This window comes from Pezoporus wallicus, unplaced genomic scaffold (genome assembly GCF_028554395.1).
Source record: "Pezoporus wallicus isolate ANWC-B61680 ecotype Strahan unplaced genomic scaffold, APGP_CSIRO_Pwel_v1 scaffold_7107, whole genome shotgun sequence".
Classification (NCBI taxonomy): Eukaryota; Metazoa; Chordata; class Aves; order Psittaciformes; family Psittacidae; genus Pezoporus; species Pezoporus wallicus.
The window spans coordinates 969,997-993,091 of record NW_026642114.1 but is presented as its reverse complement, the minus strand read 5'-3'; the positions used below and the strand labels follow the sequence as shown (position 1 = coordinate 993,091).

The 23,095-nt window shown below is 47.9% G+C and overlaps 1 protein-coding gene across 3 annotated transcripts in view; it reads left to right on the top strand.

Moving 5' to 3' along the window:
* The first annotated feature begins 5,765 nt into the window (after positions 1 to 5,765).
* The window catches only part of PBX1 (PBX homeobox 1), a 132,441-nt gene continuing 115,111 nt past the window's right edge, over positions 5,766 to 23,095 (top strand). For all 3 annotated transcript variants that reach the window (XM_057427373.1, XM_057427372.1, XM_057427368.1), the window contains exons 1-2: positions 5,766 to 6,215; positions 8,732 to 8,805. In XM_057427373.1, the coding sequence (XP_057283356.1) occupies positions 6,025 to 6,215; positions 8,732 to 8,805 (265 nt within the window). In that variant the 5' untranslated portion in view covers positions 5,766 to 6,024. The remainder of the gene's footprint in view (positions 6,216 to 8,731; positions 8,806 to 23,095) is intronic.

Sequence of the window (23,095 nt, the reverse complement as noted above, 5' to 3'; positions counted from 1 at the left end):
GGAAGAAGCCAAATGAAAATGAAATAAAAGGCTAAGGTCCAACTTCAGCAGCTGTATAAAAAGGATGGGACAGCTGATAATAGGAAAGCCTGAAGGAACACTGGGTCAAAACCCCTGAGAGAGAGACTGAAGGAATCTGTAAGCAAGCCAAGAGGGGTGGGGGGATGTGGGATTTTATTGAAAAGTGAGTCAGCAAACTGGAGCTGTTGACTTGCTTACCACCATAGACCTAAGTCTCACTGTGACTTCTTTGCTCACTGCTTTGTGGAGATGGCCAGCTTGAGAGGTGCATGCGATGGTAGGGCTCTATCTCAGAGCGTAGCAAGGGTTTTCTTGGCAGACCTCGGCATGCGGGGACATCAACTTTACTGCTGCAAGGGACAGAGGATGTTTACTCTATCATTTGATTTGGGTGTGATGAAAGTTGGCTTTGGGGATAGCCTTAAAACCCTCCTTTTAATTAAGGTGAAATCAGAAGCCTGCAGCTGAGCCTTTTCCTTTGCAGCCTTTCTCAGCCTTGTAAATCTGTGGAAATCTCAAGAGAGCTGCAGATAAACTCCATAAAGACCACCTGAAGGTAGATGTTGTGGTGGAAAACATTCCAAAACCACAAGTCTGCAACTGAGACACAAAGTCATTCTAGCTACTATAGTTCACATGAGGAAGCAAGGATTTATTTCACAGACACAGTGATCAAGGTAGATATAACATGATCACCTTTGAGTGATAACCTTGGATCTTTCTACTAGTCCACAGAGGTAAGGCCCTTCTTCTTCTTCCTCCATTTTCCCACCTGTAAAAGAAGAATAGGGATACACCTTCTTGGTAAATTATCTGAAAATGGGATTATTACAAAGTGAGCCCATAGTGCTGGTGGTGAAGATGAGGTCTCATTTGGGGGCCTGACTTGTGAGATCTCAGGGAGAAGCTGTAGAATACAATCATGTGTTTGTCCCTCTAATGTGGCTTTCTGTTTTTTTAAAGTGCTGAACAGAATGTGAGACACACTAGATAAAAATGAATTTAACAGCTATTTTGTATCTTTTGAGGAACATCAGTATTGGCTGAAAGAGGGAAAAAGACCTTTTTTGTTGAGCCTGGAGTGGACCTGCTTTTATTGGAGGACTCTATACTGCTTTTGTTGGTATTTGCTCTGATAGCTTTTACCTGACTTGTTTTCAAAATTCTTGTGGATTCTTTTCAGTCTTCAAAACCTGCATTTACTTGCTTAAATTCAAATTTGGGGTCTGGAAAAATGTCCAAAATGATTTTGCAGGTGGCTTGCTCTGATGCAGGACTTCTGTAAGGGAAGTCACATTTTTATTTCCAGGAGGGCAAAGAATTTGTTGTAAACACTGCCATTTTCTTTTCAATTATAGATGTTTTTGTGGAACAAAAAAAATGCAGCAATCTCTAAGAAAGAACATGTGATCACAATTAAAGGATGTGTTGTGCTATATCAGAAGGTAGCATTTAAAGCAGGGAAAGACTGAATATTGACTATAACTTATTATGCCACCTATTTCAAATATGTAAGTATGTTTTGTAGCACTTATACGTTTATGTCAGCTATCGGGAAAAGCAGTTTTCCTTTTTGTTAAACTCCTGATGGTAAGAATTTTGTTACTTGCATTTGAATAAGCAACAAACAACAAGTTTAGATGCAACAAATTTCTGCGTGAACAGAACTTGGTCCCTTTTCCTTTGGTAGTAGTATTTTACCTGTGTTCAGGTTGTTTGTAATACTTTAATGATCAGGAAATATTAATAAGCAATGCATTAACTAAAATATGCATTTCTTAATAGAATAGTCCATGACCATGTAAAGTCAGTGTGATGCAGGGGATTGAAAGTGAGTCTGGGAGTGTGGTGAGTCGGAATCCATTTCTGGCTTTCCCACTGTCTGGCCAGTTCTTCGTATCTCTCGCCTGAACTGCAATCATTAGGTATTTAGCTCATTTTGAAAGGGCTTTGAGATCTACAGAGATCACTCCTGAAGACCCATGTACTTTGCTAAAGTCTAACATGCAAACCCTGCAAAAAAACGTGAACGCTGATTTAACCTGGCACTGTGAGTGAAGCTGTGTCTCTACTAAAATTGATGAGAAAACTCCCTTTGCTTCTGGGGACTGGGATCCTTCACCAGGGGAAATCATTCTGAGCCTACTTCCCTTCCCTTTGACATTTTCTGCCTCACCAAAAGCCAAAGGAGTGAGAAAGAAGGTTAATGACTAAATTGACAAATAAACAATCAGTTCAAAGCAGCAACACAACATTTCTAGGAAAACATAAGAATCTCCTGTGAAAACTGGTTAGGAATGTTAAACTGTATTGTGCTTCAATCAAAGAGAGACCATCTGGATGGAGCTCATAGTATTATGGGGGCTGTGGCTGGCTGGGAAATAGGAATAGCTTTGGTTTTCTGATGGAATACGTTAGAGGAAAATTGCAGAAAAGGAAGGAAAACTAATTCGGTCATGGTGAACGGAGAAGGGAATTGCTACAAAGATGTTTAGGTAAAGGCCCTCGAACAGTATTATGTACAATCTGTATGCTGTCTGATTCTGGGATGTCACGTTTTGGACAGTGAATCAAGAGTCCATGGCTCTCCTCACCAAAAAGAATATGTTGAAGGAGTCTCAGGCCAGGAAACTGCTTTCCATCCCATTGTGGTGTGAGTGTTGAGAGACATTTATGGGGAGAAGCTTCCTTCATGCTCAGAGAAATAGCGTGTTTGGTCTTCATTTTCCAGGGCTCCACTTTGCCACAGTAATGGTGCATTAATAACAGCTTGATTTTCATTTAATAAATAATAGGAATCATGCTGCTTGGAGCCAAGATTTTAAACAAGAGGCTCCCGTAAACATTTTCTTCAGGAATCTGTGATAAACCAAAGATAGCATTAGACTTACTTGGAGAGAGTGGGGATGCCAGACTTGGAATCTGTCCATCTGTTTCACCATTGAAACAAAACCACTTTATAACAACCACAGAGGAGAGGAAGCGATGCAGCTTGGCATATACACTTACACTATGTGTGGTGGAAATGTTTATTCTTTATTTCAGAAAGATTTAGTGGGTGTAGAGATAATAGAGCATAGCGCTTGCTTGTGACTTGGGGAAGGAGGGGTGATGGTGTTTGGGTTTTAAGGGAGCCCAGTGTCGGCTCCCATGGGGAATATTTTCAGTAATACTCATTGCAATCTCATGCACTTGGAAAGCAGGAGAAGACAGAGGGATGAAATATGCTTTTTAGGAGAGGTGTTGGAAAGGCCTCAGGATTAGTTATCTCTGACAAGATGGATTTTACAGACTCCAGCAGACAGCAGAGGCAGAGTTCTGGCCGTTTCTGTGTTGGTCTGACGGCTCCTCCAAGGCTATGCTTCCTTTGGAACGGCTCAGGTTGCTCTGCTCCTCTCCCTCTGAGACACCGTGTGGCTGCCTGGGGCCCCACACACAACGCACCTCACCCCCATGTGTGCTCATAATCTACCAGTGCTAGCTCTCTGAAGGGTCTTTTGGCTCCTGCTCTTGCGTGTCTACCTGATGGGCTGAGAGGCACCATGTTGTGACTTGGGAAATGAGGGAAGGATCTGCAGTACAAGAACCTGTGGGGTCAGCAGGCCACCATGTCCTAGTGTCCTTCTCTGTCCCTGCGGAGCCACTGGTGGCTTTTTTCACTGTGCATGTTCAGCTCTGCTGCGCTGCTTCCCCTCAGAGCTACTCAAAATCAAAGCCAAAAGACCCTGGACCAACCTCCAGGGATGCGAGAGTCCCTATCAGAGTTTGAGACAGCATATGTCTAGACTTGGTGTGTGAGCAAGCAAGTGAAGGGATGACTAAGTGTCTGAAAGTTTGGACTTTGGAAAGGAGGCCCTTGCCTCTTTGTTTCTTGGATAAAGTTCTGCTTCCTGTGGAGTCATACAGATAAAGGTTATTTTATCTCCCCTTACTTTCCTTTTCAAAAAAGTAAAAAAAAAATAGATATATCTTGGGTGAGAAAGCATAAACCTGTATGAAATTTTGGCAAATGGAGAAACATGAAGAATGTGTTGAGTGAAACATTTCAAAGTGACAAAAATCAAAACATCTCACTTTGCCTTCAACCACTTTAAAACATTTTAATGGTTCAAAAGGAAATTTCAAAATGAAAAGTCATGTTTTGCTTAAAACACTGGAAAGTATGGAAGAGTGGAAGCAAAACAATTGCCTTTTTTTTCTTTCCAGTCAGCCTGATGGCTCTTTCCCCAGCCTGTGCTGAGGTCAGGAACCTGGGCTGGGCCCATCTTCCCTTGTGTTATGGGGGTCCTGGGGTTGGGAACCTTCTGATCTGAGGAAGGGACAGCCTGATGAAATCATCTCCTACACAAGAAAGTTTTTGTGTCACCGTAAATGTTTTATTTATTATCTTTTAAATATAATTTGCAGGCAAGCCTGGTCTCAGGGCCATCCTTGCTCACCAGCTGATGCCCACAGAGGTCTTTTTGGCCACAGGACAGCCTCAGATGACTGGCAATGCTCAAAGAGGCTGGGGAACCTCCCCCTCCAGAGTGCATTACATCGTGACATTTAGGTCTGGATAGCAGCCTTGGTAGCCTTGGGACCTGTTCAGGCAGGTGTGGGATGTGGCACCACTGTCCTGTGGCCCCACTTGTACGAATCACGTGGGTCAGTGAAGAGGTAAGAGGGAAGGCTCTTCCGTGGGGGGCTACATCAGAGGGGGTCACTGCTCCCACCCAGAACATGGAGCTGATGTGGGGACACCTGGGGAGTCAGAGCCAGCTGCGTGGCAGGGGACGGCAAGGAGACGCCTGCTGAGGGGCACAGGGGAGCTGTGGGAGAAGGGAAGGCTGGCGGTGGGGCACGGGGAGGCCGAGGAGAGTGGGGTGCAGCAGGGCTGAGGAAAGACTGGCGAGATATGGGAAGGGGAGCAGCGGAGGTGGGGGCAGACATAAGCCCGGGGGCGAAGGAAGGCTGAGGGGCGCAGCTCTGAGGGGAGATGGAAGGCGGGACGGGGCTGGGGGAGGCACTCGGAGCGGTGCTTGGGGCACTCCGCAAGTCAGGTCCTTGCAGGCCGCCGCACCCCGCTACCCCTGCCCCTCTTCTTTGGCGGCCGAGGCCGCTTTAAGGCGCGGGCGGGGCGAGGCCCCCGGCCCACCTCTGAACCCGGAGATTGACGGGCTGCCGCGGAGGAGGCGGGGCGGCCGCGGGGGCCGGCCTTGCCGCCGCCAATGGGGACTGTGGGGCGGGCAGGCGGCGCTGCCCCTTCCTCCCCCCGCCCCCCGGGCTTCTCCGTGCCAGTTTGAGGAGTCCGGAGCCGAACAAAAGCAGGCGACGAGGGCCGGGAGCGGTGCGCGCAGGCCCGGTGGAGAGGAGGGGGGCCCTTGTTGCCGCTAGCCAGCCCCGAGCTCAGCCTGAGGGTGGGGGAAAGTTTGGAGCCCTCCCCCGGAGCGCGGGGGGGCTGCGCCGCGCTCCGGCCCCGGCAGCTGCGGCGCTGCCATCGCGGGCGGCCGTTCCGCTCCGCCCCTCCCGTTGCTACCTTCTCCTCCCCCGGCGCAGCCGCTGCCCCCACCAGCCCGCCCGCCGCCTCCCGGGCGCGGGGCTGAGCTGCCCTCCTTTTGGAGTCGCCGCCGTTTCCCCTCCCTTCCCCGGAACCCTCCCTCCTCCTTCTCCCTTCCCCTTTTTCCCTCCTCCCTCGCTCCCTCCCTCCCTCCTCCTCCAGCAGCCAAAGGGATTTTTTCCCCTTTCTTTTCTCTCTCTCTCCTTTTTTTTTTTTTCTTCATTTTTTTCCCTCCTCCTCCTCCTCTTCCTCCCCGCCGCGGAGCTGGGCGCCAGCGTGAAGGATAAATAAAAAGCGAAGAGGAAGAGGCTGGGGGGGAGGAGGAGGAGGTGGGGGGGAAGAAGGAAAGAAGAAGAAGAAAGCGAGCAAGAAAAGAAAGCGAGGAGCCAGGCTGCCAGCCCAGCCGCGCCGCTCCCGGCAGCCAGGGCAGGAGGCGGCGGCGGAGTGGGGGCCGGCGGCCGGCGATGGATGACCAGCCGCGGCTGATGCACACGCACAGCGGGGTGGGGATGCCGGGGCACCCGGGCCTGTCCCAGCACATGCAGGATGGACCAGGCGGGGCGGAGGGGGAGGCAGGCAGGAAGCAGGACATCGGAGACATCTTACAGCAGATTATGACCATCACGGACCAGAGTTTGGACGAGGCGCAGGCCAGGTGAGAGCGGCGGCCCGGTCCCGGCGGGGGGAAGCGGGGGACAGGTGCCGGGGAAGTTTCCCCCGCGCCCCGGCCCGGCCTTTGTTGTCCGGCGGGGGGAGCGCGCCCGGCCGTGAGGCGCAGCCGAGAATGGAGCTCCTGCTGCGGGGAAATTGGGGAAAAGGGGAAAAAAGGGGATGGGTTAATCGCCCCACGCCTCCGTCCAACTTCGTGGAGATTTTTTGGGGTCGCGGCGCCCCCAGCCCGCGCTCTCCCCATCTTCCCGCTTATCCTCGGCGGGGTCCCGAACTCCTGCTCGGCCGGGCGGGCGGCTTGGCTTTTCTCAGCGTTTTTGGGGTGGGGGTTAATTCCACAGGGACATGGTTGTTGGGGCAGGCTGCGCGCGCGGGGCACAAAGTGCTGCTCCGTTTGTTAGAGGCGTTAATAATGTTCTTTAGGGCCCTTTAGCGGTGATATTTTTAAGGCCGTCATTTTTTGTTCTTGAAGGATGCACGTAGAAGCTTTCTCTTTATGTCTTTTCTTTCTTCTTAATTGCAGAGGTATTTTAAAAGATTAAAGAAAAAGGCTGTAAAAGACGGTAACCGAATTGTCCCCGGCTACAAGCAGCACAAACCTAATATGCACCTTCAAAGGCGCTAGCAAAAGTTAAGGGGGGGGGGAATAATCTCCCAGTTGAAAGCGCAGTTGAAGGAATTAAAATAAATAATTAAAAAGTTGCTCTGAATTGCCTGGGGTACATGTGAGATTTCTTCTGGGCTGCGGAGCTCCTAGGTGTGGTGTCCTGCCCCTGGTATTCGTGCCCCGAGCTGGAGCAGATTTCTAGAATAATACATTGTTCCTGGAAAAATGCATCTCTTAGCCCCGAAACTCGCTTAGTAAGAACTTTCAGAAGGATAGAAGTATCTCCCAAACCTCAGCTTACATCCTCTGTGCCTCCCCAGCTTGGGTAAAACTCCCGCTTACCAAAAAAGCTGCTTGCTGGACTAGTTTTGTTGCGGTTTTGCAGAGGCAGAGTAGTTGTGAGGAGGAGGAAATCATGACCTTTCTCCCCGGCTGGTCCCGGGAAGAGGGGAGCTTCCTTCGGAAAGTTGCAGGAACTGTGTGCATTCCTGCCTGGATAATTTAGTGTAGTTATCCAAATCAATAAACCCAAAGCAGGACAAAACTGGGAGAAGGCTACATGGCTTTGCCTTGCTGGACTCTTTCAGCTGTTTCCTCACAGTACTTATTTTTTATTATTTTTAATGCTGAGCTGTTAAATGCGCTGTATTTATCAGTGATGTTTGGCTTTGCATTTCCTCCATCCGTTCTACTATTGCACTGTGGTTTTGCTGCCCTTTTTTTTTTTTGTTTTCTTAAATGAAGTTTTTGGAAGATGCAAAGTACTACCAGTATTATTTGTAAGAGGACTCCTACAGCATACGTACGTGATTTGTGCGTACCCAAATGTCTGCGCCCATCTGGGGGTGCTGATAAGGGGACGCTGTGGGTTCTGCAGGGGTATACACCTTTGAGAGACTTCATCAGATGTATAAATCTTTTTAACATGTTGTGGGTGGCGGGGTAAGTAGTGTGAATGTTTGCCAGATGTTCACATTGTCTTTCGCATGTAATTTCGGTTGGTAAACAGAAATCCCGTAGCCAACGCCTGGTAGCAACAGCCCTTTATACAACTAAACCCTTGGCTAAATGATTGTATAGCTTAAGAGGAAATAAAATAATACTGTTTCTTTGCCTCAACAGGCACATGGTGGGTTTTAAAACCAGCCAATTAACTCTCCCCCAGACTCTCAAAAGCCGCAGGAGAACGGTCAGCTCTGTAGTAATAGCAGCCAAAAAGAAAGGCATTGAATAGCATGCCCTCCCCTGCCCAGAAGCAGCCGGCTGTGTTTTTAAATGTTGACTGTCCCAATTGTAAAGAATTAAATTTTAACATTTGAAAATAAGCTGGATGTAATTAGCATGGAGGCAGAGGAATAGGTTTCCCTCTCCATAGGTGCGCTTGTCTCTGTGCTCCAAGTTGCACGCTGAAATTCCCGGAATTGACAGCTCTAAGCAGAAGATCTTTGCAGTGCTGGGGCAGTGGGGGGCTTATTTCCCCCCTGCTTTGCAGGGTGAGCCTAATAAAGCACATGGCTGAGTTTAATATCGAAGGCGGGGGATGGAGAGAGCTCAGTGCACTCTCGCTATTGAATAAGACAGTTGAAACCAGCTTGGCTCCCAAATGCTGCTGCCTTCCACTCAGTGCATCGCCTGGCTTGCAGTGGTGGTGGGAGCCGCTCCGTGGCAAAGGCGATTTTCAAGCCATTCCCAAATTGGCATAATTCATCTCCTCTGCGTTAAGTAGGTGACTGTTTGCAGCACTGGTGCTCAAGTCCTAGCAGGGATGTTAGAGGGGACAGGGGGTCTCAGACCTGTCCCCCAACCTCTGGCATGCATATGCCAGCGGTTTGAATTTGGAAAATTACTCCTCATGGTGACATTGTAATCTCACCTTCCCCTCTTTTTTTCTTCAGGAAACATGCTTTAAACTGCCACAGGATGAAGCCAGCCCTTTTTAATGTTTTGTGTGAAATCAAAGAAAAAACAGGTAGGAAATCAATGCTGTTGGTTCTTTATTTTTATTTTTGGTCTTTGAGGGTTTTATTCCACCAGGTTTGCGTTGTTGTCCGCCCTTTGCCCCCCCCCCCCCCCCCCCCCCAACCCGGTAGAAGTATTTAAGTGAGAAGAAATAACTTGCAGGTATTTAATGCTTCTGGCAGTGGACTTGCATGATGTGGTTTGTGTTTGGAAGGGAAAATACTGTGGTTTAATTTCTATTATACAGCCTCTTTATTTATTGCTTTTTCTGGGGAGAAGAAAAAATCAAAAGCCTTGCAATTTCTCCTGTTTGGAAAAAAAAAAAAAATCTGAGTACCGAGTAGGGTAGGAAACCCAACAAAATGAAGTTGTGCACTTTTACTACTATTATTATTCAGGTGAACATAAAGGTTTCTTACTTTTTTAAAGGAAGGGTTAAAATTTTCTTCTCTGCCAGTCATCCTGGCTAGTTCATGTAAGAGAGCGTTGTCAGTTGCCTTTAGTGAAAGCAATATATTAGATTGTTACTTACTTTAGGGTACTGTAGTTTTATGGCATGGGGTGTTCTCAGGCTTCTAAAGAAGCTAATGGCATGAGAGCGTTGATTCTGCCGTTTCCCACTTTCCAGACCTCCTACCATGTACTAACACACTTATAACACATCCCAGGGGGGCATTTAAATTTTAAAAGCAACAATTAAAAAATAGCAGTCATCAATCAAGGGTGATCTTAAACAACAGATGCTTGGGGAAGGACATTTAGCAACATGCACCACTTATGTATTTGTTGGAATCTCTTTTTTCTTAATTAAAAAAAAAAAATGGGGGGAATGATGGAAATTCAGTGGTGGGAGGGTAGCAGTGTTCATCTCTGCTGTTGGCTTTCTGAGCTGACCAGAGTTGATCAGCTTTTCCATGCTGATGTAGCTGCCTTGTTTTAGCACACTGCAAGTACTTGACTTCCCCCCAACCCTTTTCAACAAGGACTGTAACAGTCAATAATTCATATCTAAGCCATATAAGCAAGGGCATGACATGAATGAAAGTGACAATAAATATGATTGCACACCCAGTTGATATACATTGATAGTTACACATAAAAGGGAAACAGCTTTCAGAAACCTGAATCTGTTTATTTTTTTTTTTCCTTAAATATATATATAAAACCTCCTAGCATGAGCAGCTGATTGAAAATACAATTACCTGACTCTTGCAATATATATAAAAAGACTAAGGGGACCCTTTGTTAAATGTTGTTTGTGCAGCGTGTAGCCCAGACAAAGCACCTACTGATGGCATTCGGCTCTCTGAAGCCCTCATGGCTGCATGGCTGGGTCTGGTCTTCCTAAGGAGTCCTTCATTATGGAGTTCCCATAATATCAAGCAGTGGGTTCAGTATGGGAACCTCCATACGGTTCATATGATGTAACATAAGGGAGCCTGCCTAGAAGTCAATTTTATGCGTTTTAACCCTATGTACCACCCCAAAGAAAAAGAAGCCACCAAGTTCCTTTTTCTTTTCCATCTTCTTACTTTGTGTGAGGCAAAGGAAACGTTTTTCTGACTTTTCTCCACGTGTGTAATGATGTGTACGTTGCCCATGCAGGGGTACTTTTTGGCAGGGTAACCGGTTAATCCCAGGTTGGTTTTACTGTTGGTGCAGTTCCAAAGTTAGGGGAATGCATGGGACATCTGCTAGGACCAAGCCTGGTCGGAAATGCAGGTGACCTTGGGGATGCTGTAGGGTCCTGGTGAGCTGGAGAGGGATGGAGAGCCATAGTGACTGGGTAGGATAGTTTGTTTACTACAGAAAATTGAGGGAGAATGGTGTAGGGCAAAGTATGCTGCTGGAAATAAAAAATGTTCAGGTGTGGACTGGGGCTTCTTACGTGTTTTTAAATTTTATTTGTTGCTGTTGTGCCTGGGGTATTTGACTATGGGGCTTCTGTATAGAGGCCTCTTCAGAGTATGAATTGAGGTGGGTTTTGGAGTGTTGTTTATCTACCCTCAGATATGTTTATGGTGGATTGTTTTACTTTGCAAATTCAAAAACCTCCTCCCCTCTCCCCCATCTGCATCCTCGAAAGTCACACTTTGTAGGGAAGCAAATGGCCAAATGATTTTGTTTTCTTTTCTTATTATTATTGGTTTGTGGGCCCAATGCTAGGAGGAAGTTAGCCTTGTTTTTTGGGGGGGGCTGATGGTACTGCTTGCTTCTGTTTGCTTACCCCTTCCTTGTGGGCAGGAGCATGAAAGTTGAGCCAACTTCTCTCTTTCCACTTTCCATTTTGCTTCCCAGATTTTTGCATGTGTCGCGTTTGAAATCCTGGTGATTGTTTGTGGTCACTGGTGGGTGTTTGAAAGTGCGTGCGTACATCTTCCCCCTGGCGTTATGATGTGCAGAAATGTGCATTCAGTTACCCCACTGCCTGATTTAAGTGACTCCAGAGCCTTACGGAGACTTTACCACTGCCTCTCGCAACATTATGGCTAATATTTCATAGAGTTAACGTTGTCTTAAGCAAACCCAAAGTGTCCATAAAGTTCTTAGAAAAAGAGGTCGTCTGTATTGGCCAAAGAGTTCCCTTTTGCACTTGAGCTCTTCAGTGATTTTAAAGCATTATAAACACTTCAAATAATAATAATAAAAGCTCAGTGGGTTGTCTTTTGTCTGCAACCTGGAGATTGCTGCTTTTGATGTATGTTTAAAAGTAATAGAAGTTGAGAGGTTTGATCGAAGCAGGAGTATGCAGTAGGGAAAAAACACGGCTTAAATATATGTGTAAGTTGTCGGCGTGCATTTGGTGTGTTTTCACTTGCTGTTGGTCGCTTTGTTGTGAGGGAAGGGGCAGGACGGCCTTCAAATGGCTGGCTGGCTTTTTGGAATAATAATTATGGAAATGGAAGGCATTGTTGTCCTAAATACAATTGATTCCTCTGTCAATAGGGATTGAAATCGGAAATGGTGATGCTGATTTATAAAAAGTTTGAAGGCAGGGGCTCTGTCTTTATGTGTGTCCCCCGTCCCCCCCCTTGTGTTTTTTTTTTTATTTTCTCTCTCTCGGTATGTGGGTATTTTTTTTTTCTTTAAGCTGTTCTCTGCATGAGCAGAATAGCTAAGCAGAAGAATCAGGCAAGGCGTACACAGACGTCGGGTCCTTGGATGGCAAACTGGAAAATATCTGCTGTCAAAATGCAGCAGCATCTATTTCAGCTGTGAGCCTTTCTCAACTCCCATCTCGTTCGGCGGGCACTGGCGGAGAGAGGCTGAGCGCAGGATATATGACCATTTAATCTGATTCCTCCTCCTTAAGAGCTTTTCCCATCGTTTCACTTTCTCTGCTCTTTTGGGGGAGGTGAGGGCATCGGGCAATTTCTGTTTCTTAAGAAGACCCTGATTTCGTATTTGAAATCCCCCAGTTTTTATTTTCTTACCTCCATCACCCTTCTGTGCTGAAAGAATTCGGCTTTAAAAGAAAAATGTACATACCACCAACGGGGGGAATTTACAAAGTGGAATATTTATAGACAGCACTGATCAGCTGTGCAAATGTTGTTGAATAATGGGATTTGTTGGTGTGTTTTCTTTCCTTTTTTTTTTTTTTACCTTTTAAATTTTTAGAACATAATAGCTATATAAGGTGCCTCTTAGCTACCTTTCCCTGTGCATTATCTTCACCAAACTTAACTCAAATCAGATCTTTGGAGGAGGTAGGATTTTTTCCCCTTCTATTCTTCCTTAACACCCCTTTGTTCTCTCCAGCTCTGTGTTCAATTAACACCCCCATTGCAGAACTGTAGGTTTTTTTTCTTTTTCTTTTTTTTTTTTTTAATGTCTGTTACTGTATTTCACTTCTGACACCTCTCTTATTATTCTTGCCTGCTATTTCTCTTTAATATAGCAATTACGATATGGGGTTTCTTTCTTTCTTCCTCCCTCCCTTTTTTTCCCCTTTCTCCCCCCTCAACTACAGCCCCACCAGGAGTGGCACAGGGAGAAGAGGGGCAGCTGTGGTGCATGCAGTGCTGGTGTTTTTGGGGTCCAGGGCAGAGCTGCAAGCAGGATATGCTGGCAAGCCCAAGGCCTTTTGGATGATTTTTTTCACAGGGCAGGATAGGCAGGTTGCTTTCCTTGGCCCCTCACCCCCCCAGCCCTTCTCTGGGGTTTTCAAACCCTGCCCTCCTCCTTACCCTGCATTTCGACTGAGGTTTCCCAAGGCGCAGGGGAGAGTTAAACACCCCGATTTGAATTTCAATGCAATTATTGCACCTAAGGCTTCATTCTGCTTCTGTAAAAGCTCATAATGAAAGTGCTGCTGCTCCAGCCTTGGAGGGTCGGGTTCCCGATCTGCTTTCGACAGGTCCAGCTCTCACCCGGCTGCTCTCCCTCCTGCCCTTGCTTTGATTTTTCGTGTTTGTTTTTTTTTTTCATCCAGTTGAAAGGCTTTGAAGGCAGAAGTGGTCCTTCTCTCCCCCAGCAGAGCAGGCTTCCTACAGGGGCAGGGTCTGTAGGGACAGTCTGGCAGATCGCTGGTGTTGCTGCCCTTGGGGCAAGCAAAACATTTCGTGAAGGCTGGCCAGCACTGCCTGAGGAAGCCTTTTTGCAGCTCACAATTAAATTGCTTCCAGAAACCTGATGCCTTCAAGGGAAAGGAGGGAAGGGAATGTGCATGGAGCTGGAAGATAGGGATGATTCAGGGGGGAAGATAGCATCTGGGAGACCTTGGCTTGGTGGAGGGCTGTATTTCTGCAAAAGCAGGTGCTGCCTCTGGGGATTGGCCGGGAGGGGATAGAAACCAGTCACCCTGATAGGAAGTGGGACATGTCCCAGTAGGTCCTGGTGACTGGAAGGAGAAAGGTCTTCAGGGTTGGACCTGTGTCCCTGCAGCGAGTCCTTTTTTTGGGCTTTCTTCTTCCAGTGTGGCATTGTCCATCACGGCCTTGCTGGGGACGGATAGCTTTGGAGGAGCATGCTTGCAGGGAGATTTCTCTTTTTTCCTTTTTAATTTTATATTTTCTTCCTCTCCCCTGGTAGCGTGTGGTTGGAGCTCTTTGAATGGAGCAGGCTTAATTAGTTTAATCAGGTCTCCTGCAATCCTCCTGGGGAGGAGGTGGGAAACACAGGGCTGCCAGCGGGCTCTTCCTCCCATTTCTCCCCCACCATCAGCCCTGTTGGCAAAGCAGAGAAACCAGGCCCAGCTTTGGCACAGCGTTACTGCTCCTGAGGGTCTCCCCACAATTTGGGGAGCACAGGAGCGAACCTGTTTGGTTTTGTTTCAAGCCTTTATGTTTGCCTGATGCTAAGTAAACTTTGTTGTGATTGCAGCAGGCTGGGAGGATGCTCTTGGAGGGTCTGCTGGGTCCCATCACTGCCTGCCCCATCTGTTTGTTCCTGGGGGATGGATGAGCTCATCCTCCTCCCCCCCTTGATCCCATGCTTCCATGTCCCCCAGCCTTTGCTTGCATCAGCCTCCCCAGGTTTTGGGTAGTGGTGGCCACTGGGTGCATGTATTTTGGGAAGGAGGGATCTGGAAAGTTGCTGTGCCAGCAGCCTGCTCTTTGGATGCTGCCTGCTAGCAGCACTGGAAGAGGGGGAATCTTCATGTTCAGTTAATGCATGCCTATTATAGGAAAGATAGCTATATTAACCAGATGCATGCATAAATAACAACTAACCAGAGCATTGTCTTATGTGAATGTTAGGTGTCTTCGCTGCTGCCATGGGTCTCCCTCCAGTCCATCTCCCCGTGCCTCTGCATGGTCTTGGCAGAAGTCAAGTGTTGTGGGTGAGATCAGGGAAAGAGATCTTGTTACCGGGCCTTGTAGCTCCAAACAAGAAACTCGGAAGATCTTTCAGGCCTAAATTTCTCCAGGGAAAAATGGTTCAAGTTCCCTTATTTGAGACCTGCAGAGGGATTTCCCCCTCGGAGCCCTGACTGTCTGTGAGGAGAGACTTTCTAAATGATCTCAAATGCTAGCTTTATTCCTGTTAGCTGCTCGTGCTGCTTGCTGGCCCTTGGTTTGAGGGCAGTGGCTGTAAACAAAACGCAGGGGAACTCTGAGACAATTTCATCTGGCTTTTTTTTCCCCATCACAAGGAAATTACTGCATGCAGCAGTTCTTTAGGGGAGTACGGTGGTGGTTTAAATGTAAATGGCTTAGTTTGCAGTCAGATACACTAGGCTATGCTGCTGGTGATGCTTCTGCTGAATCAGAGCTGGGCATTTTGGCGGGGAAAAGGGAGGAATGTGGGATTCCTCCTCTGCCTTTGATTCACCTCATTCCCCAGTTCCTCCTTTAATCTGGGAGCTACTGCCTTCTCTGCTAATGAAGCTCCACAAAAGGTTTTGAGATCTCTTGGAAATCTGCTGTGAAGCATTCCATTACTTTTTTTTTCCTTCCTTTCCTTGGAATTGGGGTGCTTTGGGAGGCAGGAGAGCCTCCTGTATTTTCTCTGTGCAGCCAGTGCAAAATACCAGGTACCAAGTAGGAGCAAAGGGGGGAGTTTCCACCTGAAGATGTGGTATTTTCTTTCTACTTTTTTTTTTTTTTTTTTCCCCAATTCCTGCCTTGCGTTCCTGTGCCAGTTTTCCCATACAGTGAGTTCAACCCTCCTTCTAATACATGCTTTGCTTTGGGAATTTCTGTAGGGCAGGTAGGCTGTGCAGCCTTGGCTCCATGCACCCTGGAGCCGGATGCCCCTGCCACGCTTCATGCTTTTTAGGCTGAATCTTTGGGCTTTTGGGTGCCTGACTGGGAGAAGTGATGCTCCCATGCACTGCAAGGATGTACAGTGCCTAGAACAGGGGGACTCTGTGCTGGGTCAGGGTTTGGAAGGAGGTAATGTGATTTACAGCAATGGATCTGGTTAATAATCTCCAGCAGCTTCTGTATACTCAGGGGCTGCTTGTATTCCCAGCCAGGTGTTTGCAGACCAGATCAATATGGCCCTATTTGCATGGGGCTGTCCATAATCTAATAAACCAGCCTCAATCTGTGTCCTTTGCTTTCCCCAAATGTCTACCCAGAGATGATCCCAGTCAGATTGGACTAGTAAGTGTTCCCCATGATGGGAGAAACTGCTTGTGAACAGTGCCTGGCCCTATTACTGCTGGCCTGGGGTCAGATGTGGCACCCCAGTGCTCTCAGTGGGTACTGGGTGCCAAGGCTATGCCCTCCACCAGAGCCTGGCCTGTGTGAGCACCCTTGCTTTTTGGGTGTGCTGGATGTTTGTAGGTGCTGCATGGTGTTTTTGCAGACTGTCACCTCCCCGGTGTGCTCCAGAGGCACTGGCATCATGGGTTTTCCAGGAAATCCCTTCTGTTATCACATTGCCTTTGCGGGGCATCTGCTGGGAGCCCCATTTGGAACAAAAAATGATGGGTTTGAGGGCTAGGTGGTTGGCAGCTTCTGCTGAAAACTGTCTTGGAGGTGTTGTGTTGCCCGGTGACTTAAATAATACAAGGTGGCGTGCAGTCTAGGGATAAATTACAGAAAGCCATGGCCTGAGGAGGCTGTGGGCTGAATACATTAAAGTGTGGTGTTTTCAGGCCAGTGGCTGAGCTGGGGAGGAACTCGGGTGATGCTTGCTCTGATGCTGGGGGATTGGTTGAGCTGGAATTAGCAGTTTGCAACCATGTTGATTAAAAAAAATAATACATAAAAGCACTAAAGAATTAAGTCTCTTGGCCTTGTGTTTGTGAGCTGTACCCCTCTGTGTGTGTGTGTGTGTGTGTATTTATTTATTTTAAGTTGGAGAGCCAGTAGTCCAGTGGAGGGGATGGCTGTCTGGGGAAGCTTCCTCGCTGGGCTGCAGTGCCTGCCGAAGAACTGTGTGCTGTCACTGCTTCTTGGTGTTTTAGGGAGGTCACCAGCACAGAGAATAGAAATCCCCTCTAACACCTTGAGCGAGCTGCACACTGTCACTATCCTCTCCCTGCCCAGTCTTTTATTTATAGGAGAAGCCTTACCTAAAATAGCTTTTTTGCTTTCCCTAAGCTGATGGGCTGTTTCCCACCTCCCTCCTTTTTTTCTTTTAAATATACTGATAAATTTAAAACCCTTGGAAGCCAGTGCTGTGAGGAGCTACTCTAATCTAAAATGATAACTTTGTCATTTTACTTCAGCCTTGGTGAAAAACGAGCGGAGCCGCCTTTGCAAACGGGATCAGCCTGTCTAAACGCTGGTGGCTGGATTTTTGTTTCTCACTGGTGTGCAAGCCCAGAAATTCAGTTCATCATTTCCACATCCCATTTTCGGTTTCACAGGCAGTGTTTTGTAATGCCGCTTTTGGCCCAGCCTGACTGGCCTGCCCGTCCTTGTTATCAGAAGAGGAAAATCATGTTTCTCTCCTGGTTGGATAACATTTTCAAATTCCAGAGTGATGTCGATTAGCAGAATTAGCAGTGGCAGGTTAACCGACAAAAATACCCTTCCAGTTGTGAAGTGTTCATTTGTGGTCACTGCTTCTTTCCCAGCTCTAGCGGTCCCAATCCTGGACATGTGTCCAGCATGGGAATTTTTCTCTCAGTTCAGTGTGATGGTTTCCTTTGACATTTGATATTTACAAGGCTGGAGCCAAAATGAAAGTGGATCTGCCCATAACTTTCTGAAATGTGCTTTCTAATTTCAACATTAATGTTTCAAAATGCAATCTGCTAATGCGTATACCTTTGCTTGTTTACACACATCCTTTTTGTTGTTTTTTTTTTTTTTTTTTCCCCCTTGTGCAGCATTTCTCTGGTGAAATGTTCAAAATGATACAATACCTGGAGCCTCTGGATGGATTAGGCCCTGGCCTTATGCTTTGAATTTAGCTTTTAACTCCAAGTCTTTAATTTTAAAAGGTTGCAAGTATTTTAACTTGGTCTTTTTTTGTTGTTGTTTTGTTGGGTTTTTTTTTTTGGCGAGGGGGATATTTGTATGCAAAATCATTATTGCAGTAATACTTGCAAATATTGCAATGATACGATCATTGCAAATCTCTAGACAAGAGACACAGTTCACAGTGCAAAAGAAATTAATCGGAAGGAGTCGCAGCTGTCAATCCTGACTTCCTAGCTCAGGGCACAGCCTCCTCGGTATGTTTTATGTAAAGGTGTTGATTTCCAGAAGGGCGTTTAGTGTAGGAAAGTTGCAGGCAGTGGGACGTGCTTCACCACTATGGTGGAGGTGATGTTTTGAAGGGTTTATGACCCTTGCTTTGCAAGGGGTTACCTATTTATTTCTGGTATGACTTTGTGAACCTTCTTGCTGCTGTGCTGTGCATGTGCCTGCTGTGGCCATGCTCCTGGTGCAGGGGGGGAGCAGGTGGCAGGAATGGTGTTTTCAGCGAGTGTATTATTCCCCCAGAAAATCCTGGCTATTAGGTCTGGTCAGCAGATGTGAAGTGTTGGATCAGTACTGGTGGTGGGAAGAGGATTTGCAGTATACTTTGCTAATGGAGGAAAACCCAAGGAGCAATTCTGTGATTTATGCTTTCAGCGACATGAAATGAAGCCGTCTGAAGCTCTTTGCTCAGCAAGCTTTTAGCACACTGCTTCTTCCTTCCTACTTACTTTATGCAGATTTTTCCAAAGAGATTGTTTCTTGCCTCTGTTGCTGGATGGACGGAGGTGGCTAGGGGACACGGACCCCTTACATGCATCCGGAGGCACAAAGCATTGAGCATGGCAGCAGGGAGTGAGCATTGCTTGTTGTAGCTCGCTCCAAAGCCCCAGTGCAATTCTGTCCCCAAGCGGCTGAAAAGGTCATTTAGCGTAATAGCAAACGTTTATTTTTTTTTTTTCCTCCACTATTTCAAATAGTCAAATTAGCATCCTTTCTCTACTACAGGAGCTTCTGGCAGGGGCGTCCCAAGACGGATTATTGGTAGGAGCGCGTGGGCCAGGGCTCTTCCTCTCCCAAAGGTCCCTGGCTGCTATTTGCACATCCCAGTGTCTGACTGCAGCTGGCATTTCCCCTGTTCGGTGGAATTTACTTTCTGCCTGGAGAGGGCATTGGGTAACATTTGCGCACCTGGGCTGCTTAAGCTGCGGAGGGGCTGGGGGGATGCAGTGGAGAAGGTCAGGGGTCTCTGCTTTCCTTATGGGCAGGAGGGAGCAGGGAGAGCAGCTGATGGATACTGTGTCCTCTACCTAGGCTCAAGCAGGAGAGGGAAAACTATGTTATTTGTGCAACTATACAGACCCATATCCGATGTTGGGTGGACTTGGGCTTGGCCCTGTCTGTGGAGAACTCAGACCCTGCTTAGCTTCCTCTTATGGTGGATGGATCGGTTGGGCAGGCAGGTCTGGGCAGCAGGTACTTGGTCGATTTTTATTGTGGCAAAGGGTGCTATATTTCCATTTGGAGTCGCAGTGTGTGCTAGGGAGGTGTGCAGCCTAGGGTGCGATTTCTCCTTAGAAATGACTCTTTTGCATCCAGGTCTAAAAAGCTGTGGCGTTCCGAGTGATGGGCTTTTTTGGGCAGGGTGACATGGGCAGCAGTGTGATGGCATGGCTGGAGGTTTAGGGAGACTATTCTAAGGGCCAGCAGGAATTGTTTACCATGAGAAACCTGCACGTGGAAGGAGATGAAAGGCAGCAAAGGGTGGTGTTAGGGGAAGTTCCTGGTCTTCCCATGCTCTCAAGGCAGGTGACAAAGTCCATGCAGGTGGAAAGACAGATTTTTATTTCCCTTTTTCTGCCATGTTTGGTTAGATCTGGAAACGTCCTTTGGCAAAAGCAGCATGCCTGGCTGGCTGGGTGCTCAGGGGCCGGGGCAGAAGGTGAGTGCCAGGAGCTTCCAGCCCCAACACAGGGTCGGAAGCTGTGGGCATGGTTGGTGGAGCATGCTGGTTCTGCGTGCTGAGGCATGTGGCTGTGGGCAAGTGTGGTGGATGGACCTGCTTCAGCATCCATAGGCTGCAACTGAGAGAGGATCTGTGGAATTTGGAGAGGTGCCTGTGGTTTGTGTTTGAAAGGAGCTCTATTAGGATAATTTTTAAGCTCCTGTTTCACCAGAAGGCTGTCTGCTCTTTAAGAGGGACAATGCTTGTGTGGTGGGTCTCCTGTCACGCTGCGTTTCCTCTTCCTGGTCCTTTCTGCTTTAGCTGCTTTTGCATCACCCTTTGGGGATGCTGAATCTGCTGCCCCAGCAGCAGCCAGGCTTCCATCAGCACCCTTGGGTAGTGATGCTCTCCTCCCTTGGGCAGTTCTTTCCAAGGATCATCTTGGGCTCTTGTCCATTGCATGTAGTCAGGAGCCTGCTGCCTTCCCTCTTGCCACATCTCCTCCCTCTATGCAGGCACTGGTGCTGGGTCTGACCCTGGTTAGCTATTGCCCTCACAGGCTCCTGGGGAAAGCCCCTCCCTGTGGCTCTCCAGAGGCTCTCTTAGGCTTGGTGAGGAGCGTGAAGGAGACCTAAATGAAGGACAAATGAAAACCATATAAAGACAAATGGAAATCAGATTTAGGAAGCAGACGAGACAACCCTTTGGAAGGGGTGGGGGGGGGGGCTGTTTGCTTTAATCAGTCTCTTTGGGTTTCAGGCAATAATAAAGCAGATTTGTTTTCTTTTACCTTCTCCTCCCCCCCCCCCCCCTTTTCCTGTTACTTGCTGTTCTCAAAACAGCCCTGGATCCCGCAACACCAGCATCTCCTGCCCAAGTTCCCACCTTCTGCAAATGGGATTACTGGCCAGTCCAGCTGACATCTTGACTGTCTTTTCCCATCTCCTGTCTGGTTCTCCCTGTAGGGAGCTTGTTACCTGCCTTGGCTGGGCTACTTGGGATGGGTCCTTCCCACTTCTGGAGGAGCTATCTGGAAACTCCTCCAAACAGGCTGAAGTTTTCTCTGTACAGTCAATTTGTCCTGGCATGCTCTGCTGTGTACTCTAGAGACAGTTCACAGCGGCTAGCCATACTTGGAGGAGATAAAAGTTTCTCCACTGGAGAACTTGGGCAGTGCCTCTGAAATGCCTGGATTGCTCCCTAACATGTGCTCTTCTGGGATGTGGCGGTGGTGGCAAGGAAGGATCCTGCCCTTCCGGCCTCCACAAATGGGTTGTTTCCCTGCAGAAATGTGTCTCCTTCCATATTTTTTTCCCTGGTCATCATCTTGGAGCACAGCAGGTAGCTCTTGGGCAGGCTGGCTCTGTATGCGGCTATGGGTCAATGAAGCTGACCCCTTTGATCCCTTCCACTTCCCAGAGTCCTAGTGGTAATTCTCTTCCCAAACAGAAAGGCCAGACTAAAGTTGGGATTAATGATTCCCATGACCATCTCTGCAGCTCTCAATGTCCTCTGCTGGACAGCTCACAAGGGATGATGTTCTCCCACCTTGAAGGCGAACGTGTGCCCTGCGTGGTGCTGTTTGCCTGGTCAGGGAGGTCTCAGCTGTGCTTTCTGCAGCTGGGCTGCTGCAGCATACAGGGCTGTTGTGGTTGTGTCCCAGGCAGAACTTTCTCATACAGAGTTGTTTTCTGTTTACTGGTGGCAAGTAGAAGGACAAGGGATCCAAGGTAACTTCTGGCATGTTCTAGTGGATTGCTCTTTGGTTTTGTAACCCTCTTGATCTCTGTTTTATGTAAGATTCCCCATCCTGGAGAGTAAGTTCACCCACTCTACTGGGATGTGTTGGGAAGGCTGGTGGTGAACAGCCTCCAGTATGATCCTTAGATCTACAATTGCTCATGCCTCAGGCAGAGACTTTCAAGGTGCCAGCACTGTGTTCCCAGCAGCACTCAGCAGGGTGCTGCTTGTGAATAGTGCAGAATTGCACACACAATTGACATACAATTGCAACCATTTTCCGGTGTGTTTCGGCACATCTTGTGCTTAGGCTTTGCCAGTAATCTTTGATGGAGGCTGTGTCTGATGCCGGCATCTTAGCTGCTTCACAAGAGCCATTGGGGAGAAAGTTTGTGTGGGTTTGCTGCCCAGGAGGGGCTGATTTAATGAATGTTTGCAAGACTACCACAGGGCTTTCTGGTTGCAAACTGGTTTGGTTTTGCTCTGAAAAGTAGAGTGAAGCAAAAGAGTGGATGGTGCACTGTAGTGGCTTTTTTGCATCTCTGAGGCTGACATAAGGGGAATTGCCTCTGTTGCAGCTCAAGGTGAGCATCCTTGCTTGTTCAGTATGGCAGAAATCGCTCTTGTACACCTTCACCCCGGTATGTAACTGCTGTGGACTGTCATCTCCCCCAGCTTGGGCAGGTGGGTGCTTTGGCACCCTGGATGCAGAGCAAAGCTCCCCATCCTTATGTATTTCGTCTTCCTATGCTTCCAGAGAGGTCTGTGCATACTTCTTGTTGCTGCCAGCAAGCTTCCCTTTCACTGTGCCACGGTAGGGCTTTTTGAGAATTTTATTTTATTAGGAAATTCCCATTTGGTTGCTTTAAAAAGCAAGCCCTTGTGGCTGGCCCCTGGCCCACCGCTAACAGATTTGTCTGAGAAAAGGCTGCGTTGGCATCCTGCTTTATTGAACATGCCTCCTGGGAAGGCAGTTTGAATATCCTTCTGTCTTCTCTGAGCAGGGAGCTCTCAGGACTGCCTGCCGCCATGGGGATGGGGAATGCTCTCCTCTCCCTTTCCCTCCCACCCCTTCCCCTTGTTCAAGCCTCCCTTTTTTTTTTCCATGGAGGAGAGCGAGTGCTATGCACGGTGCGTCCCACTCCATGCGGCTTTTCTCTTTCCCCATGGAGTTCATCCAAAGTTCGTATCCAGACGATGAACAAAGTAGCTCAGACCTTTTCCTGACTCCTCACCCTTTGTCCTCATCACTTAGTGACAGACAGGAATCAAATGCCACAGACAGGCTGACGGGACAGGGCTGTGTGAAAGTCCTTGGAGGAGGAGGAGTGCAGCAGTGCTGGATAGATGGGGGACTTGTGTTTAAACTCCTCTCCCTCTCCCCCGATAAAGAGCAAAGCTGCTTTTACTTTGAAGGGCAGAAGGGATTTCTTTTTTTCTTCTTTCTTTCTTTTTAATTCCCCCTTTTTTCTTTTGTCAGAAACCGGATAAATTTTTAGCATCAATAGACATATGGAAGAACCGGATGGAGTGTTTAGAACTGGGTGTGCCTCCTGTCAGGAGCAGGGGAAGGAAGTGACTATGGGCCCTTACAGATCTGCCTGCATCACCTCTCTGCTGGAACAGGGGGAAGAGGGGGTGCATGGTCCTCATCCCCATCCATTTGTAAAGGCTGCATTGCCCTGGCTTGGTCTTCCATCTCTCTAAGAAAGGTGGCTTGGTGTGGTCTTGGCTTAGTCTTCCATCTCACCTGGCTTCAGGGATCCCCTCTGAGCAGTGGGTGGGTAGTA